We start from the raw sequence: 15125 nt of genomic DNA on the forward strand, positions 1-15125 counted from the left end.
TAATCTACCATAGTGTGGCCAGTCACTGACTTACCCACCCCAGGGCTTTCACTTCAGATAAAGCCATCTAGTCTCCTCTTGTCTGGTGCCTTCCCAGAGAAACCTTCCCATCCAGCCAGTCACAATGCCCATTCCAACATTTCCACAACACTGTACCAGATATATACTCTTCTCATATCCCAACACCTTTTCAGAAATCCAAAGAATTTGCTATGAAAGGGGTCCTGCCTGCCTCCCCAACCTTGGTCCCCAAGTTCTAAGAAGGTAGCTGGCTAGCCTTCTAATGACATCTCTGTGACATTTCTCAGTGTATAAAAGCATTCCACTTACATTCCCCTCATTGTTTCCTCCCAAGAACTGATGGAAGTAGGTATTATTGTACCCATTTTACAGACAAAGACTCAGAAATTCTGTTTGGTTGATAGAAGTTGAACTCAGGCCAGTATTCTCCATGCTTTTCTTTTTCTGAGCATCTGTTGAAAGCACTGGGTTCCTTTACCCCAGACAAAGCATATAAACACATATACAAAATTTCTCGATTTTTAACTGAACATTTTATAAAGTTGAACTGAATGAATATGCTGATATTTGGCCATTTTTATCTACAACATAATCTAAGACGATGGTTCTCAATGGGAGGCAGTTTTACCCCCACCCCAGGAGACATTTGGCAATGTCTGGAGACATTTTTGATTGTCACAGCTGAGAGGCAGGTGGTGGTTGCTACTGGCATCTGTGGGAAGAGGCCAGAGATGCTGTTAAATATCTCCTGATGCACGGGACAGCCCCCACAGCAAAGAACTATCTGGCCCCAAATGTCAGTAGTACCAAAGTTGAGAATTACTCCTCTAATATTAACCCACTTAATCCCCATAACAGCCCCACGAGGCAAGAACTGTTTAGGCTTATTTTATAGATGAGGAGCCTGAGCGCCAGACAGGTAAAGTGGCTTCTCTAAGGCCATACAGTTGGCAAATGGCAGAGAGAGGATTCCAGGCCAGAGAATCTGCTCCAGAATCCATGCTCTTAACCATTATCCTATGCTCTCTCTCACTGTGGTCTCACAAGTTCATGCCCAAAGGCCTCTGATACAGGCAAATGCTATTTATAGCTGTTGTGCCTCCTTTATTTGCATGTGCTCAGAGCCACTGGTGTGAACATAATGAAGCTGAACCCGCATGGTGATTCCGTGTCAAGACCACGAGTCTTACACGGGTTCAGACCTGTTGAGAAAACTCTATTAACTGTGTGTGAGCTGGCGAGGGTAGGAGAGGACACCAAGGTATGGCCCAATCCCATTATCCCCCTGGTTCTCAGAGCACACAAGCCCTGGAAGGCTGGTGCTCTCCAAGAGTTTACAACAGGACAATGTCTCTCCCTTAGTTCCTGGCATGCGTTATTAATTTACTTATGGTAATTAATAAGAAGCCAGACATCCTCTCATTGATGTCTCATCTAAGTGCCTCCCATTTGTAATAACTGCCTGGGTTTTCTCCTTATTTTCTTTCAAGTGGGGACTGGCTGGTGGGGGTAGGTGGTCCACAGGGACCTCCACCATCATAGAGGGTCTGCTGGACCCACAGAGTTTGGGAGCCTCTGCCTTTTTAAGGGGAACACTGTTCTAATTGTGTGCAACCATCAGTGCAGATGGTTTTAATTTACCTGGCCTCTCTTTTAACCCTCTTCTCTTGAGAGGCTCACCAGCTGAATGAGGAAATGCAGCCAAGCACTGTGAGAACTGCTGTCCACGCTCAGTTTTCAATTATGCTGTAGGGGATCAGGGGCGGGTCAGATCGTACATACTCCCCACTTCCTCAGTGATGGATGGTGCCTCTCTGGCTTTAACAGGAACCATGCTTAAGAGCACTGCTGTGTGCATGCCATTAAGTGGGCCTTCAAAGAACATTCCTTACACTCTCTCCTGTGCCCAGCAGCATCTCCTCTGGAATGGCTCTTCCTTGAGTTCCTGGCAAATGCTTCAACTCGGTCCTCACGCTAGGTCCTTTGGACCTAGGTCGTTAGAGCCTCAGTACATCCTTGTCAGTCTTTCCCCTTCATGTCCTCCCTGCTTCATGAGTGAGGATTAAGGCCCTGTGTAAGGTCCAGTGACTTCAGCTGCTCAGTTGAGTTCTCACTCCTTTTGAATTAGGAGGAATTTTGATTTCAACATGGCTTATAGCACTTGGATGCAGAATCAAAACTTTAATGCACTGTGAACAATTAGGTCTGACAAGCACAGTGCTGTCTTTTAGGGTCAGTTCTGAGCTTAACAATATGGTAAAGCAGATTGTACTCATTTTGTTATCTTTTCTTTATAATAATCCCATCTTGACCTAAATATTGACCCTGAAAGTATCATTAGGTCTATATTCATAGAGACTGAGAATTGGTTTGACAAATTTAGGAGGGTTGTGATTGGTTTGTAATGTGCTGACGACATCAGAGAATCATAGAATCTGAGAATTGGAAAAAACATTAAAGGTAATCTAATCCAGTTAAAGCACTGGAGGATTAATGGTAAACTCAGGTTCTGGAGACAGACAGCCAATCTGAACGTTGTCTGCCACGTATTAGCCACTTGGAAAGCTACTTAACCTCCTTGAGTCTCAGTTTCTTTACCCATAAAATGGGACAAAGTATTTACTTCATAAAGTGTTTCTGAGAAATAAATGACTTAGAATAGTACTTGGTGCACAACATTCGGCAAAAATTGTCTTAAAACTAGCTCTACCGAAATTCATATTGGCAAAGGAAAAGGTTTGGTCCTCTGCTTTCTATGTCTCTTTGCCCAACCTTATCTCTTAATGCAGGAGTTTAAAGCTGATTTGGAACTTAAGACTAAGCAGGTTGTGTTCTCTCTTTCTCTCTTTTTCCAGCTTTATTGAGGTATGATTGACAAATAAAAATGCATATATTTAGGATGTAATGTGATGTTTTAATGTCTGTATATGTTGTGAAATGGTCACCACAATCAAGATAATTCACACACAGAGTTACCTTTTGTGTGTGTGAGATTCTCTTAGCAAATTTCTAGGATTTATTAGGGGATTATTAACTATAATAATGCACACCATGCTGTGCATTAGGTGTCCAGACCTTACTTATCTTAGTTCTGTAGAAATGGAACTTTTTACCTTTTGACCAACATATCCCCATTTCCATCACCTCCCAGCCCCTAGTGACCACCACTCTGCTTCCATAAGAAGTTCAACTGTGAGTTCCACTTTTTTAGATTCTACATAAAAGTGAGCTTATGCTGTATCTGTCTTTCTGTGTCTGGCTTATTTCCCTTAGCATAAGGTCCTCCAGGTTCATCCATGTTGTCACAAATGATAAGCTGTCCTTTTTTTAAGGCTGAGTAATGTTCTATCATTTCTAGACACATACCTTATTGGATTCTATAAGCCTCTGGGCCTTCCCTCTTGGTAGTATGTACACAAAAGTTTGAAGAAGTTAGCTTCCCTTGAGGTGAAGGGACAAATAATGTAAGAAAGAAGTTTCTGAATCTGGGGGCTTTGAATATTTCTTATAGAATGGCTGGTCTTTACTTTGACAGCACAAAATAATCACCATTATGTCAAGTATTTCTGGCATGCCTACCAGAGATGAGCACTGTCCTGAATGCTCCTTTACATCATGAACTCCTTTAAACCCACAACTTATTCTCATATGCAGACCAAGCAACCGAGTTTCAGAGACATTAGATACTTGACTGAGATACCAAGTGTGCTATCAAAGTCTTTCTTTCTCTATAAGAGAGAAGTCTTTTTCTTAAAGAATAGGCCGTCTAGCAGGGCGGCCAAGCACGTGAGAATGCAGGCAGTCTCTGTTGAGGGCTAGCTGAGAGACCCAGGCCAGAAAGAGTTACAGGCATCAAGAAGGAGGAGAATGGCTCCCTGTGGGCTGGAGAAGCTTCCAGCTGGAGCTTCAAAGGCAAGACCTTGCAATAGTGCTCATTTGATTAGATAAAACACTAAAGGAAGGAAGTCCCCAGGGACCAAACATTCCAATTGCCCAGCAAATCTGTCTTGCCCAGAGTCAGGACATGCAAAGCACATGACCAGTGGGCCTCCCCTTGGGACCCCCACCCCTCCAGGACCATCTAGGACATAATGTTCCCCACGTGTTGTCCCCTACTGCGCCAGCCTGGGAGCATATCTCCACTGCACAAACTGCAGCTCCTGGCAAAGCAGACTGCTTTCTCATGGTCCTGATAGGAGATAAGGTCCTGATAGATTAAAGTAATCAATTCTGGCAACTTCTTCCTTTGCACTATAGCCCAGTGCCTCTGCTCCAGCTAATCGCCAAGTATGGGTTTGTAATAAGTTCCCCTAACATTCAAACACTACCCCACACACACACCTATGGGTCTCTGCCCACTCAAGACAGGGCTATGACATTGACCAGAGGTTCTGGAATTAGCATATGGGATTGGGGCTGCCCACCTTTACTCCAGGTGAGAAGTTCAAGGGGGAGGAGGTGGGAACTCTGAGATAGAAGAGAGAGGTCAGACAGGGTGGCTCAAATTCTCACGTTCTCCAAGCTCCTTTAGTCCTGTTCTAAGGGAGCCCTTGCTCACCCCATCTGACTCTCTTGGGTAGACTCTCTAATCCACCAGAACAAAGCCACCTAGGGACCAGTGCCAAAATTCATGCAGGCTCGCCTCTGGCCTCTCCTCCTTCCCTCCTACAAAGAGTTTTCAATACACCCTTTGCAGGATGTTGCAAGTCAAGAGCTACACTGCTGGATGACAAACGGGCAGACCCAAGCTAACCTCTTTTTGTTCCCCGGGGGAACTATATACAAATGGGGTGGGGTAGGCCCCCAAGTGCACAGGAATGATGAATCAGCCTGCTGCTCCACTGCTCTGTAATCTCCCTGTTGGCAAAGGCTCTATAGCTTCCCTAGTGTCTGCCACTTTCTAGTCCTATGAACTTGACTGTTACATAACCTTTCTAAGTCTCAGCTGCTTCACCTATAAAATAGAGGATAATGTGCATCTACTTCATAGGATTGTTATCAGGACTGATCTGTGCAAAGGTTTAGCAGAATACCTGATACACAGTAAATGCCCAGTACATGTCACTTGAATAGAGTCTTATATTCATTATGACAAATATTATCTTGGTATCCCCAGCTTGAAGCACAGTGCTGATCACAGCGAGAGTGAGAAGGAAGGAGGGAGGAAAAGAGGGAGGGAGGTTGGATGGACTACTCCCATTCCTATACCCCATGCCTGATTAGTAGACTGCTCCCTGGAGACTAGCAGAATTCAGTGGTCTCTCAGGACAGAAGGGCAATGACCCTTCTACAAGTTATCTAATATTGGGATGGTAGGAAGGGCAGAGTTAATAAAAAGGCATTACATAGTGATTGATGATCATAGTGAGACGGCAGGGAGATTTGGTGAGCCATGTAAAGAACACAGAGGATTGGGAAGGAATCCCAACACCTTAGCTTGGGAACCAGATCTGTCTTTAATTAAATGCATGACTGATCAAGTCATTTCCCCTGTGAGCCTGTGTCAGAAGTAAAACAAGGAATTTTACTTTCCAGCTCCCAGCACCCTGGTTCTATGAGCCTGGGTGAAGAATAATGGATGGACAGTGTGATGCCACCAGCCTCAGAGTGGGTGTGTGTGCTCTGAAGCTGATGGGTGAACAAATGCAATTTGGCCTCTAAACACCCCCCAGCAGCTGGCCTGACACCAGTGAGGGGGGGAACAGGACATTCTGCCCACAGGAAGGGCATCTGATCATCCTGGTGTCCAGGCCCTGAAGGAAGTAGGGAAACTAAGCAAGCTTAGGAACTACTGCCTCCTAGCTCTTGTCTCAGATCTGTTGGCCACATAGTGTCCATAATGTGATGGATTGTTCCAGAGCAGGAGGGGAGTGTTGCCTGAACCTTTGTTTTATCTAACATGCTTTGGCATTTGTTCACTAGCTACTGGGGGCTGTACGATGGGGGTTTCTTTGGTTGTTGTTGATCTTGTTGACTCCCTGCTCCACACTCTTCTCTCCCCATGGCCATCTGAAGACATAAGCTGGTCCCATGACCAGGCTTGGGCAGCCAAGGGCACCTAGCCAGGGCTGACTCTGGACATTACATAACCAGAAGGCTGTGGATATTTCCAAAGTTGAATCCGAAGCAACAGGTTCCACAGATATAGTACATCAAACCTCAGGCCTCAGGATGCAGGAATAATGAGGCCTGGATGTCTGCCTCCAGGATGGTCAGGTACCACCTATGGGCTCTCCCCACCCGCATTGAGTTCCACCTGGGTGTCAAGGCTTGTCTCCTTTGGGGAGTTTTCTGGCCAGTAGGGTCTCACTCTCCATTTCTCCCTTAGGTGGAGAAACATCCACCAAGTCTCTTTTGTGTGCCAGGTCCTGTTCTAGTTTCTGGGGATGCAAATGTGGGCAGTAAGTAAAAGGGCTGGCAGTCCACTTAGACCTGAGCACACCCCATTTTAAACTTATAGTTAGTCACACATATGTGTCTTATGTGTCTTACGTCTTCTCTCCTGGCCTAATTGTACTTCCTTAACGTAGGAACCCCATCTTTCTCTTGGCCTCTATGGCTCCTGGCATTAAGTGCTGTTTTTTGCCAAGGTGGAATGATGGACCAGCTGCTGAGCTATTCAGAGTGAGTGAGTGCAAATACTCCTTTCCAGCACCCAGAGTAGCTCTTGCTTAGAAGAAACACCACACATGTCCCAGGGCACTTAGAATCCTGAAATGCCTGAGCTAGAAGGGCTTTTAGGGGCACCAAGCTCAACCCCATACTGTTACAGGTGATAGAACTGAGGCCCAGCAAGGGGGGATCCCAAGGTAAGCAGGCTATTTGGGAGTGGAGCTGAGGCAAGGAAACAGGTTATGCAGGTTTTACATCTGAGGTTCTTTTTGTTAAGATGGACTTCCTTAGTGGGCTTCAGAAAGTTAATATGCTCAGGAATATGTTCAGTTATACAAATGTGCTTAGTAAATGGTGCTAACCAGATGGGATGCAAGATCTGGGAAAGACAGGGAAAGAGGGTGCAGTTCCTACTCCCTCCGGGATAAGGTTCCTGTGGTCAGCCAAAGTTCAGTGTAAGGATTCAAGGAATTAAATGTAAATTGTAACCTCAGCAACTGCGTAAGACCAGTAGGCACTATTGAGCTCAGAAGAGCCTGTAAGACAAACTCATCCCATCCTCTCATTTTGCAGATGGATAGACTGACACCCAGAGAGAGGTGGTGACTTGGCCAAGGTCTCACAATTACCAGGGAACAAGGCTGTCTGCCCTCTGGTTCCAGAGTCAAGCCTCTTTTCAATGGTTTCTAAGGGACTCCACCTGCACTGGCTTTAGGGTGAAGCAGCCACCTTCCCCTCACTACCTGGCATCCCTTTCTTCTGCCTCAGCAATGTTCTCTCCAGCAGTGGGGAAGGGCTATGCACACCCACCTTGCCTCCTCTGGCTAGGACTTTACTGGCAAAAAACCCAAGAGCTCTCCTAGAGCGGGCTTATGTCACTCACCTTCATCTGCTTGATGGTGTAGACCAGCGTGCCAAAGGGCCCCTCCTTCACCAGCTTCTTCCCTACCACCTTGGCCCGGATCACTGCAGAAAAAGGCAAGATACAGACAAGAAGGAGATTAGGGAGGCTTGAACCACATCAGAGACCACATCTCAGGTTGGGTGCCTGGAATTGCTTTCTTACCTCTGGGCCAACTTGAATAGACGATTGTGTTTATAAAAGCAAGAATTCAGATGAGAGACCCAGGGGTTGGGAGAGGAATGGAGGAAAGAAGGAAAGCAGTCATCATTCAACTTAATTATCCCAAATATTCACAATTGCCGACTCTGGAAATTCCTAGGCTGTACTCACCCCTGGAGGAGTTTCTTGAATCTCTGGTTTCACCATAATCCAAAATCTACTTCTCTTGTTAGAGCCTCTTGCCATCCCCCCATTGTCCATCTGACAGTTGCATGGTTTCCCAGACCTATGTTCTTTCTACCAGGACCTCTTCCTAAATGCTGCCGCATTTAGGGGCTCTTCCTTTGCATGCCCAGGTCCTGACATGCCTGCAGGGTTGCAGTGCATCCCAGCCATTCCCCATGGCTGCTCAGCATTCTGATGGGGCCCTTGGTACCCAGCACTTAGATGGCAGGGAATGCAGTAAAGCATAGCTCAATTAGGATGTGATAGAGGAGGGAACAGTTGGGAATAGGGGCTCAGGAGTCAACCGTTCTAACCCCAACTCTACTCTATGGCTATTTTGGAACTTTGTTTCTGGTCTCCAATTTCCTCTTCTGTAAAGCCAGGATAATGGTGGTACCAATCTCCTAAATTGGAAGGATTAGGTAAGATAATGCAGGTGAAACACCACCATGTCTCCAATGTGGAATATGTTACATAAACATTATTACTATCATTATCATCATCAAAAGTGGAATGGGCTGATCCTGGAAGAACTGCTGCCATTAAAGTAGCTCCCATTTATCACATGCTGTGTACAGTAGTACATTTCATTTATTCACTCCTCAAGTCCACTTACAAGGGCAGTATTAACATCCATATTATACAGACAAGGAAACTGACAAAGAAGTGATGCCACTTCCTCTTCTGAGCCTCAATTTTCTCCTCTGTAAAGAGGGTGTAAGTCTACCTACATCAAAGAATTGGAAGAGGATTAAACAAAAGATCTTATGAAATTTCTTAGTACCAACGTCTGGCAGAAAGGAGTTGCTCGGTAAATATTAATTGACTATGAACAGGAAAATAATTAGATCCAATGTGAGGAAGGCTGGAAGACAGGCATTTATTACATGCAGTGAAAACACAGAGAAGGGAAATATTTACTTTAGTTTATAAGAGGCTGTGCATTCTTTTTATATTTTATAGGAAGGAGAAGCACCCAGTAGCTGTCTTCAGATATTTATAGAACTTGCACATGGAGAAGTAATGGACAGATCTTAAGACAATTCAGAAATTGAAGAGAAGTTGTGTTCATTGGCTCAACCAAAAAAAAAGTCATTTAATAACTAAAACTGGCAACACAAGGGAAGGGGCTGCCATAGAGTAAGAGTGTCTCCATCAAGGGGTTCTGGAAGCTCTCATGCTAGGACTTGGCCCAGAATGGAATGGATTTTGCATGTATAGCAACCATACTTTGAGTCACAAATTGAACTCTTCCAGCTCTAAGATCCTGTCACCCTTTTCTTACCTCCAGTTGCACTAAGCCCTCAAAAAGAGTAGGTACCCAGTAAATGCCTGTTAAACAGAATACCCTTCACTTACACACACACACACACACACACACACACACACCCCTGCCCACCCATTCTGGTAGTTCTGTTATCCTTCCCAATTTCTATGTTTCTCAATTAAGTGACTCTAATATCTTAATTTGAACAAAACAAAACAAAACAAAAAAACCTTTTTTAGGAACGAATCCTGCCATCCCAACTGGATTCTGTCCTGTTCCTCCCCAAACAAGTTTGGATTCTACTCTTCCAGTCAGACATGAAGTCAAGACCCAGATGAATCAACAGCCCCTCCAGACCTTCTTGCCAGGGAGGCTAAAACACAGAGCCCATTGGCGAAGTTAGTAATTTAGCCGAGGCAGCTCAGATTGGGAGGAGGTGAGTGGCTGTTTCCAAGTCTGCTGTAAAAACGAGAGGTTGGCAAAATTCCAGGCCAAGCTCCCTCAAGATTCTGCCTCCACTTCTGTGTCTAACTTTGTAGCAGCATCCTCGGCAGGGAGCCAGGCTCCCAGAGGCCCAGGGACTATTTCCTCTACAGTAACTCCCACAGTCAGGTTGTAACAGCTTAACTGTTGGGCAGAGAGCATATCTGCCAGGACTTTACTATTGATTCTTCCTGAATTGATTTGGCTCCATCCTCCGCTGCTTCATTAACACAGAAGGTAAACTAGCAAGTTGAGTCTCTGCCTTAGAGGGGAAGAAATAGCAAAAGCAATTTTTAAAATAGCAACTTCTACCCTTTCCTGGCTCAAAAATGGCTGGACTTCTTTTAAATATAACATGTCATAAGCAGACCTGTCCCATAATACTAGGTACTAGGTACTTCTGGAAGCTTCTGCATACACAGTGAGCCAATTCCTTCCTTACCCTGAAATGGCCTGAGCTTGGAACCTTTTCATCTGAGAATAGTTCAATGAAAAAGGAGCAAGTTTCTGTAGTCAGGAAGCCACATTTGAGTTTCAGTTCCACCATTACTATGGCCTCAGGCAAGCCCCTGTGTCCCCGACCTCCTTTCTCCTAAATCTTTCTGATTGTCTTGGTCCAGTGCCCATCACGTGGCTTACAAGTGATGTCCCTAATTCTAGTGGAGCAGCAACAGAGCAGAGCATTGAAGAGCCAGGGCTCTGGAGCCTGACTGCCTGGGTTCGAATCCCAGCAGCAGTGCCACATGACCTTAGGGAGGTTATTATGCCCTTCCTAACCTAGAGCAATTCCTCATTATCCTCATGCTGTGAGGGTTACATTCAGGCACTGAAAACGCTGTGTTTGCTGTTACCCCTGTTAGAGGACCACCACCACTGTGACTTCTGTTGTTACTCGTCTATCTGAGCATCTTTAGTTTCTAACATACACCATAAGCTAAGGCCTAGGAGTTCTCTCTAGGATGGGAAGAGAGGCAAGCTCCTCAAAAATATCTGGCCATGTAAAATTTTAGGGAGGGAGCACACATAAACTGGTCAGAACAAACATAGAGGTGTTTTTAAGTCTGGAGCACTCACCAGACTTAAAATAGGGACCTGTCCTATCTCATCACCCAGATGTAACCCAAGAGCAGCCTACCAGGACCAAACTCGATCACATGGCTATAGTCCAGAAAGGCTGGTGGAGAAGGCCTAGCAAAGAGGCCACACTAGTGTTTTCTTTATAAAAACTAAACTGAATTAAACCGAACTAAAATTAAGTAACATTCTGCTCTCTCAAAGAGATTCACAACGTCCTTCCAGAGTCAAAACACCAACCAACCTCAAATCTGCCCATTAGGTCTGTGAATTAGTATGTCTTTATTTGCTTCGGTTTCTCCTCTGCAATGCAACTGTGTGCTATTTTGTACTTTCTTATTTGGCAATAAGGGTGCTCCTGAGGCATTTGCTGGCCTGGGGGGCCACAGTGGGCAGGGGAGGTAAGGAAGGTCATGGTTCTCCAACAACAACAGAAGACAGTTTCCAAACTTAGACTGGCAGCATGTGGTCTGTTCCCGCCACCTTGGTGGAGTGGCTAGAAGCCAACTTTACAGATGGGCTGGGCTAACAAAGGTTTTCTTTATTCTCCTTCACGATGGAACATGGCCCCATACTGTCTACTCAGTGTCCCCCAGCAGCTAAACCAACATGGGTGTGAGCTGGGTTGGTGTGCTGGTGGGGGTGATGACGAGAAATAGAAGTTCCATTTCCTGCCTCCACAGAGCAGTCTAATGGGAAGACAAAGTTTAAAAGTTCATGGCTAGAGAGCTAATCTCCAAGGTATGAAAGCACAAGTCAGAGAAAGGGGCAATGGTGGACAGCCTGAATCTCAGTCTTGGAGACTCTTATGCTCCTGGGAAAGGAACCTGGGCTTCCAGGGGTATGGAGATCGGAGGAAAACAGAGTAGAGTATTTTAACTTAAAAGTCTGTAAGGAGAAACTGACCAGGCTATGTGTGCTTATGTAATTGGCACATAGATCTGTAAATATGTGTAGGGTCCTCTTAAATATATCATATACCTGAGGATCCAATTAATAATTTTCTTTCTTTAAATAATTTCTGTGGGGAGAGCTACTAAGAGTTTACAAAAACACGAGAAACAAGGCACATCCCTTCCAGAAATATAATTGTATGCTGCTGGACCCCACCTCCATCCATAGCAATGTAGAACACAAGCAGCACAAGTTTTGAACAAAAAATAATTCCAGTGGCAAACAAGACTCAGTTTCCAGTGCAGCTTACTGCTGTGTCCAGAAATTGCACATCCGCGACTCATCAGCATATTCAAATGGGGACAAGAGCCCATGAGAAAGTCCCTGACTCTCACCCTCTCCTCCCACCTCCCATGCAACCACCTTCAATCACACCCAGACCTTTCTGCCCAGATCTGATAGTCAGACTTTCCAGCTAGCAGGTTGGAAGGCAAAGTTTGGCTGGGTTTTGGATCAAAACCTTAACTGAATTAATGTATATCAACTTAGACATGGATTCTGCCCGTCTTACATCTTAGGGTCCTGTTGAGAGCACTACAGATCCTCCCCAGGGTAGAGGAGCTGATGCAGCCATCTAGTGAGTGACATACTTTCAGTACCACACACATGCCCCACCATACACACTCTGTCCCATTCCTGTCTCTCTGAAGGCCCTGTAGAATGATTTTGCTGACTTGAGGTATGGTTTTTAGGAGGACAGTGAGGCTAGGTAAGGCACATGTAGCTAGCAGGTAGAATGAATTTCTGCAAAAGCAGAAGTTACTGTTAGTGTCAACCTGAGGAAGGGGAATGTTCTTCTGATGGGATCCTAGCAAGCAGGATCTAGGTAAGCAGAAAGGCCCAGACTGTGGGCTCACCTGTCTTCCTGGATTTGGACTAGGAAATAAAGAGCAGTTGGGAAGTACCTGATACTCACTTATGTTTATGTCCTGGTTGCCATCCACATGGGCCGCCCTGGGGCTGAGAGCTCATGACAAAGACAATAAGCAAGGGACCCACAGCAAGGCAGGCCCACAGCCCATCTGGCTCACCCCGTTAGGCAATTCCCTGGTCCTGTGCCCCATGGAGAATCCTGCATTTTAGTCAATCCAAAGAGGGCAGAGCCAGGCTCCCTTGCTCCTCCAGCTGCCCACCCATTCATTAACCATCAGCTCCCTGCATTTCATTACATCACATCAGTAAGTCCAGAGGAGAGGGAAGGACTAGAACACACCGATTAGCCCCTCCCCTGTGCCCACAGGTGCTTGCATGCCATCCTGCTCTGTTCTCATGATAACTCTGTGAGATGGCTATTACTGTCCCAGTTTTCCAACAATGAAAAAGAAGATCAGGTACCCTGAGGGTGGTTTTGCATCCCAGCAAAACAAAAAATTGGTGGGTCCCCCAGGAAAGTAGACTGCCTGAGGCCTTTTCATGGGATCCATACTGATTGCAAAACATTTCATAATTTTCTGTACCTCCCCAACCCCACTGTCAGCTCTGCTAAGGATCTGAGAAGTGTATTGGTCCCTAGGAGGAAGGCCCCCCTGATAAGCCTCCAGTGACCCCCATCCCTTTGACCACCCCACAACTCTGTCCCAGTCACTCACACACACATGCCCTAAGAATCTGCAAGTAATCACCATTAGCAATAGAATGGAATATCATCTGTTTAGCATACTGTGCTCCCCACCAAGGCTTTTAAGGAAGAAAATAAAATAACTTAGAAACCACAAAAACCTGACAATCCCTGAGGTTTCTCACAACACTATGAGTCTGAGGTTAATTAGGCTGATTAATTAGATGAAACAATGTATATGTAAAAAGGCACTTTGTAACCCTGAAGCTAAACAGATGATATACTATTATGTTGCTGATGGTGATTCTTTGTAGGTTCTTAAATGTGCTAATCAGAGGAAGACAGCAAGAGACCCAATTCAGCATTTCCTCATCCCCTGAGGATCTTTGGTATCTTATCCACCTCCAGTGACCCTTTCCAGAGTTCTTCACAATTTTCTGCTGCCTCTTTGGGGACACTTTGATGATGTCCATCTTTGAGGAAAAGGCCTTAGGAATTAAGGGTGGGTGGCAGAGACCTGAAGGCCTGCCCTAACTGGATCTTTCTGGTTTCCAGCCCATTTATCACCACAACCCCAAACCCCAAAAAGCCTCTCTACAAAGACCCGGAGGTTAAAAAGTCAGATCAAGAAAGCCCCTGGAGAAGTGGCTGTGAAACACTGGAATAAACAGGCATGGAAAAAAAAAAAAAAAAAAAACAGGCATGGAGTGCATAGGCCTGGATGCAGTCACTGCCCTGTCACTGTGTAACACTGGGCAAGTCACTTCCCATCCCAGCTTATAAATTGGGGTGATGATTACCAACCTCAAAAGCTTCTTTCCATGACCTAAGCTCCTTCTTTCACTCCTCCAAACAGCTCTCATCAAGATCACTTTTGACCTCCACGGTGCTCAATCCAGGCAGTGGTGGGTTCTTCGTCCAACTCTTACTTACACCCAGCTTGTGGCTTCATACCATCCATACAACTGGTAGCTCTCATCTTTGTAACCTCCAACCCAGAACCCCCACAATGTGAGTCGACATTTAGTGTATGTTTATACTTGGAGGCCTAATAAGACATCTCCAACTCAACCCATCCAAAACCGAGCTCCTGAAATGCCCCTCCCTCAGCCCTGGTCCAGTTACCTTCCTCATTTTGGAAATAGCCCCATTCCCCTACTCCTTGTTCACCACCCCAAATACCATGTCAGGGCCTTTGCCCTTGTAGATCCCCTGCTAGAACACTCTTCACTTCAGTAGCCACATGGTTCCCTCCCTCATCAACTTTGAATATCACCTGGCCAGGGGCCTCCACCATCCCCCATCCCTTCCTTCATGCCTTCCCTGTAGCCCTTGGCCAGTGTTCCTGTGCTCCATAGCCCTGACCACCATGACATAGTCTCTATCCATGTGCTGTTCTTTATTTTACTAACTACTGTTGCCTGAGCACCCAGAGGAAAGCCTGGCACCTAGCAAGTCCCTACTATGTATATGCTGAATTCATGAAGTTAAAAGGGCCACATGGAGGGTGATTAAAAAAAAAAAAAAAAGATAAATAACTCCCCTGGGTAAGCTCTGGCCTATGACCAGAGTTTCTGAGCCATATTCCATCAGAAGGGGATAATAGCAGGTCTCAGTTCATAGGGCCAGATAAACATCTGTTCAAGAATCATTTACAAAGTACTGTGCTAGGCTCATGGGGACAAGGAGATAAATGAGGCCCTGAGGAATTCAGGGGCTGGGTTTTAAAAGACCGGCCAGGAAATAGGTAAATGATATTCAAATATAGCAAACACAGCAGTCTGAGTAAGAACAAAGAGAGGGCAGGGCACAAAGAGGGGTGAGGCCTGACCAAGGGGAGGGGCATCTGGAGCTCCCCAGAGACGACA

The 15125-nt window shown here is 45.6% G+C and overlaps 2 protein-coding genes across 6 annotated transcripts in view; one reads left to right on the forward strand and one right to left on the reverse strand.

The window, feature by feature from the left end:
- Positions 1 to 15125, forward strand: part of SYN3 (synapsin III) — a 454689-nt gene that overhangs the window by 155615 nt on the left and 283949 nt on the right. The gene's annotated exons all lie outside the window — the stretch shown is intronic.
- The window catches only part of TIMP3 (TIMP metallopeptidase inhibitor 3), a 58106-nt gene that overhangs the window by 6010 nt on the left and 36971 nt on the right, over positions 1 to 15125 (reverse strand). Inside the window, exon 2 of the mRNA XM_026010945.2 lies at positions 7517 to 7599. Within this exon, the coding sequence (XP_025866730.1) occupies positions 7517 to 7599 (83 nt within the window). The remainder of the gene's footprint in view (positions 1 to 7516; positions 7600 to 15125) is intronic.

This window comes from Vulpes vulpes, chromosome 16 (genome assembly GCF_048418805.1).
Source record: "Vulpes vulpes isolate BD-2025 chromosome 16, VulVul3, whole genome shotgun sequence".
NCBI lineage: Eukaryota > Metazoa > Chordata > Mammalia > Carnivora > Canidae > Vulpes > Vulpes vulpes.